The 6000-nt window shown below is 38.6% G+C and overlaps 1 protein-coding gene across 1 annotated transcript in view; it reads left to right on the top strand.

Moving 5' to 3' along the window:
* The first annotated feature begins 4273 nt into the window (after window positions 1-4273).
* The window catches only part of LOC115212830, a 61175-nt gene continuing 59448 nt past the window's right edge, over window positions 4274-6000 (top strand). Inside the window, exons 1-2 of the mRNA XM_036503468.1 lie at window positions 4274-4316; window positions 5045-5269. Of these exons, the coding sequence (XP_036359361.1) occupies window positions 4274-4316; window positions 5045-5269 (268 nt within the window). The remainder of the gene's footprint in view (window positions 4317-5044; window positions 5270-6000) is intronic.

Here is a 6000-nt window from a genome sequence, read left to right as displayed (position 1 = left end):
TTTTTTTCGTAAACTCTCCCTATATGTATTATATCTATATATATATATGTGTGTGTGTGTGGTGTGTATATATATATAAATTTAAAATAAGGGTGAGAAATTAGGTATTAATTTAATTAACATTGATTTCACACCAGTGGTCTAGCATAAAAAGCTGAAGGTTCAGTAAAACTGTATAATATATATATTAGAGGGAAACCACTATGTGGACACCCATATGCTAGAAATAGATCTGCTACGGTCTCACCACCAAGAAATGTTCTCAAGAAAAATTTAGCAAAACAACCAAAATGTAATCGAGCAAGACTAAAGAAAAAGTAATAAAAATATGGATTATTCGTATACATGTTTCACTATCAACAAATTACGCAATCTTACTTACGTAATTGTCAGTAGATCATCGGTACAACTGTCCAAGGTGAATATAATTAGCAGGACTGCATACTAGGATGTCCACACAAAGTCAGACTTGTAAAACAGTCCTGCCCATTACACTTGTGGCTACTATTTCAAATGTCCCCTATCAAGAGGCCTTGTCCTGCAAGTTATTTGGTCACCCCACTTGAGCTCATGTCAGAAAAAAAGCTCCCGGGTTGGCATTAGGAAGGGCATCCAACAATAGAAACCTTGCCAAAGTAGACATTGGAAACCAGATCCTGTTGAACCATCCAACCAGCAAAATAAGAACATGCTTATGGGGCTCACCAAATCATCATCATCATCATCATTTAGTGCTTTCCATGCTGGCATGGGTCAGACAGCTTGACTGGAACTAGTAAACCAGAAGTGTGTACTACTAGCATGGTTTCTACGGCTGGATGCTCTTCCTAATGCCTGTCAACCGGTGCCTTTCTATGTGTCACTAGCAACAGCCATGAGTACGATTTCACTTATGACCAGTGCCAGTGGCACATACCGTAATGGTAAATGGTTTATGGCATGAAAGCTACCACGTTAAACTTACTGAAATAATATTCAAAGAGTCAAAGAGTCACTGCCAAAATGCTTAAGGTATCTAGTAGAGTTGGATACAATCTAGTCACTCATATAATTAATCAGGTTATTCAGGAAGGGCTACAACGGCTAGGGAGATGCCTTATCATCATCATCATCATCATTATTTAGCATCTGCTTTCCATGCTAGCATGGGTTAGATGATTTTGATAGGTGGCTGCACCAGGCTTCAATCTTGATCTGGCAGAGTTTCTACAGTTGGATGCCCTTACTAATGCCAACCACTCCGAGAGTGTAGTGGGTGCTTTTATGTGCCACTCAGGTGGTACTGGCAACGACCTCACTCGAATCTTTTTACACATGCCGGCACAGGTGCCAGTAAGGCGACGCTGGTAACGATCACACTCGAATGGTGCCTTTTATGTGTCACCGGCATGGAAGCCAGTTAGCCGCTCTGGCGACGATCACACTCGGATGGTGCTCTTGGCACCCTACTAGCACAGGGCACAAGTGCCAGTACGGCAACAAAAGTAATTAGAAGTATCAAATTGCTGGATCAGGTGATGAAAATTACAGGTAGAGTTATGGCCTAATTAATTAGGAACAGAAGGAAACTAGTTAAAATGCAGTTCAGCTTTGTCTTGTGGTAAAGCAACACGGCTGCTATTTTCATAGACATCTGCAAGCCTTTCTACTTGGCATTTGTTAATCTGGAGAAAGCCTTTGAGAGAGTACCATAGACTGTGTAATGGTGGTCTGTGAGGAAGCGAAGGATAGATGAATGGCTTGTGAAACAGTACAGGGGTACTGTTGCTAGTAAGGTAAGAGTAGGCCATTGGTACAGTGATGAATTTAGCGTACGGGTAGGTGTCCACCAAAGCTGACAGAGGACTGAGATATGTGGCACATTACTGTACCCACAATTGCCCACCACAACAGAATTTAGATCCTAAACCCAAAGTACCACATAAAAAGCTTAGGAGTGGGTACAGTAGTGCCATGGTACTCTGGTGATAGTGCAACATAAAAGAAAAAAACACTCACTCTGTAAAGTGGTTGGTGTTAGGAAGGTATTAATTATCGCTGATGAGTTTATAGGATCAGAAATATGATTTCAAAGTCTTCATGGTGTCATAGGGAGGATCAGATCAAAGACTTTGCAATTAAAATAGGAGAAAACTTTACAAATATAAATAAAGTAGAAGTATCATCATCATCATCATCATCATATACAAAAATAAATAAATTCCATCTTATTGTTAGTTTTGTTTCATTTTGAAAAACAAAAATTGATTTTATGGTTTTTTATTGTTTGTATTTTGAATTGCATGTATATCATCATCATAACATTTAACATCCATTTTCCATGCTGGCATGGGTTGGACAGCTCAACAGTAACTGGCAAGGCTAGGGGCAGGACCAGGTTCCAGCGTTTGTTCTGACTTAGTCTTTGTGGCTGGATGTTCTTTCTGATGCCAACCACTCTACAGGGCATTCTGGGTGCTTTTTACATGGCACCTTGGTTTTAGGATCTCAATTTTGTTGTGGTGGGCAGTTCTTGAGTGTAGCAGTGTGTCACATACTTCAGTCCTTTGTAAAGCTCAGCATTTTAAAATCAGTCTTCAATACTTTGTTCCATGCCTTTCTGGCTCACCCTCTTCCACAACTTCTCTCCACTTCGAAATATAACTGTCTTCATCCATCACATGACCTCATACCAGTGCAGTATCCTCTCGAACATTGCATCTAATTCCTCTTTTGCCAAATTTCTCTCTCAATACACTCATACTGGCATCACACATCCAGCAGAGCATATCAGCTTTCACATGTCTTCTACATTCAGGTTAAACATCGCACTACCATGCAGGATCACAGTTCATATATATGCATTATATAATTGTCCCTTCACTCAGAGAAATTTTGGGTTGCCAACAGAGGTAAAAGCTCTCTAAACATTTCTCCACCCTTATTCTAGCAGTTACACTTTCTGTACATCCTCCTCCACTGCTAATTAGGTCACCTAGGTAGCAAAAGTTATTTACAACTTCCAGAGAGGGTATTTGAGTAAATTAGTTTCTCGTGTATTGGTGGTCTTTGTGACTCCTCTTCATCTTTCATGTACAAACTCTGCTTCCTCTGTTAACCTTCCTACTATTCCACTGCATTTCTCATGTGTCCATAGCTTGCACTAAATACACCAGATAGAATTTCTGCCTTCACCCTTCCTACATGTTGAGCAGGACCATTTCCTGAAAGGATGAAGGGCCCTGTCTAATTCTCTGCTTGCTAAGACCTTGGTCTCTGCTAAGTTTACTTTAAGACTCTTTGACTCCAAATTTTGTTACAGAGTATGCAAGGTCCTCAGCATATAGTAGTTCCCATGGGTTTCCAATCTGAAATTCCTCTGTTATGCCCAAGAGGAGGAGGATGGTGAATAGGAAGGGACTGAGGACAGACCCTAAGTAGACACCTACCTGAACACTAAATTCATCATACACTATTTTCATATATGGAGACAAGTGCGTAAACTAGCCCTGCATCAAATCTATTCCAGCATGGAAGATGGCCATTAAATGATGATGAGACAGATGTGTGGGTGGGTGGGTGGGTGAAAGATGTTAACATTTAACAAACAAAATACTTTGGTAGTTGAAGGGCTTCTCCCTCAAAATGAAAGGCAGATTTTATGTTGCCTGTGTGGAATCAACCATTTTCTACAGCAGTGTAATGTGGGCTGTTATCACAAGACATGTGAATGTCGGAAAGAAATGGAGCTAGTATGCTTCACTGGATGTGCAATGTCAGTGTGCATGAGCAACAGAGCATAAGTGTCTTGAGAGGAAAGTTGAGCATAAAAAACATCAGATGCAGTGTACAAGAGAGACAACTGCACTGGTATGGTCATGTGATGTGTATGGATGAGGACTGCTGTGTAAAGAAGTGCTAACTGGAGGTAACCTATGGAAGAGCTAGACCCAGGAAGACATGGGACGAGGTGGTGAAGCCTGATCTTCCAATATTGAGCATCACTGTGCAGTGACTAGTGACTGCGACCTTTGACAATCTGCTGTGCTTGAGAAGACTTGCTGGGTCATGTGAATGGCACCTGTGAAGTTGTAACCATGGCTGTTGCTGGTAGCATAATCTTTGAGTGTTGGGCCTCATGGAAGTAAGGGAGAAGATGGTGAAGCCTTATCTTTGAATGTTGGGCCTTATGGAAGGGATGAGAGGTGACCAAGACCTTGGCAGTAGGCTGTGCTTGAGAAGACTCATCAAGTCAAGTGAAACCATAGTCATGGTCATTGCCAATGTCATGTAAATGGTACCCATGAAATCTTGGTCATGGCCATTGCTGGTGTCATGTAAGTGGTACATAAAAAGTATCCTTTCCATTCTTGGAGTGGTTGGCATCATTAGGAAGGGCATCCAACCATAGAAACCATGCCAAATCAGACTGAAACCTGATGCAGCTCTCTTACTTACAGTTGCAGTCAAACCGTCTAACAACCCATGCCAGCATGGAAAGTGGACGTTAAATGATGATGAAATGTGAATAAATTCAAAAGTCATTTGATCCAGTAGAAGTCGCTATGTGTTGAAAGTATTAAAAACCAAAGAAGGTGAACAGCTGCTCTATTGCTAATCTACCCATATCCTAGATTTTTAAAAACCTGATAACACCATATTCCTGAAACCTGATGTCTTATTCTATTATGTCTAAATATTATATATAAAGATAATAAATCGTACTTAATTAACCCATACATAGTTTGGTCCCCCTCCCTTCCTGAACCTTCATAGCTGTTAATAAGGCATCTTCAACAAATACTAGACCACTCTCAACTAGCAACATCAAGGGATTTCAGTATTCTGATGCTTTCATCCAATCCAGCATTGAGGACAACATTACAACTCCTGACCTCAGTTGAAGTCATTCCTTTCCCTTGTTAAATATTTGCAGAGCAGATTCAATACAAAGCAGCATTACTGAAATCTTTTACTTTTTTCTTGCTTTCTTTTTTTTTTTTAACATTACTTAAAGCTCAGAAATGTTACAACTAAATTATCAAAGATCTTTGTATTGTTTTAGTCATGCCTGAAAATTTTGAAAACATACTGCATTATGTTTGTATCAATCTAAAAGATGCCAATGGTTATGTGGTTACCATTGTTATTATTCAAAAAGTTAGGATTGTTCATTCCAATATAGTTTATACTTTGTCTGTTTTCAGTGAACCAACTACTTCTTCGGTAACTGTGGTTTGTCAACAAGAAGTGCTTTCTGAACAAGTGGTTTGTCAACAAGAACAGAATGGTAAGATAATTCACAAGTTTTAATTTTAAAGAATTTTTTTAAATCTTATTAAATAATATCAAAAGCTATTCTCCAGTTTCGACAATATGAGAAGTGCTTCAGCTTTTGTTATTGGTCAGCTGAATGTTCAGTGATGTCGTGTCAGATTGAAATCAGTTGTTGATTGTTTTGATTTCAAATTGTGGATTCTTTTAAGTAATAACGGAGTATAAGTGGTCAAAAATTCAAATGTGTAATATAAGTATTTTGATATCCTATTCTTAAGTGTGTCATTGATCCAAGCTGATCAACCTTTTACAATAACATAATTCCTATAATTTAAATCCACATTAAACTATTCAAGTAATATGCTCGTCCCAGAAGGGACGTACCACCACTAACTCAAGGTGTGTTAGACTATTGTTTACATTGTTATAAACTGTTTAAGACTAATTTCTCATAATGTAGTTTTAATCGACTTTTAAGAACCCCCAACAAATGAGATTTTAAGTTATTTCCATGGAATGGTTTGTTAGTGTTATTTCTTTGAATAATAATTGTATTTTTATGGAATGATATTTATTGATGGATTTTAGGACAATACTTATCCTAAAGACCTGAATCTATAAATGTTCAAAGTAAACATTAGTCTCATTGTTAAGCAAGTCTTAAATCAAGGCATGTTTTATCTCCTTTGAGAATAGCAACAAAAACAAAACAAAAAATCACCTCAACTCCTTTGCTCCTCAAAG

Source organism: Octopus sinensis, linkage group LG6 (genome assembly GCF_006345805.1).
Source record: "Octopus sinensis linkage group LG6, ASM634580v1, whole genome shotgun sequence".
NCBI classification, from domain to species: domain Eukaryota; kingdom Metazoa; phylum Mollusca; class Cephalopoda; order Octopoda; family Octopodidae; genus Octopus; species Octopus sinensis.
The sequence above is the reverse complement of the archived record's forward strand: the minus strand, read 5'-3'. Positions and strand labels throughout refer to the sequence as shown.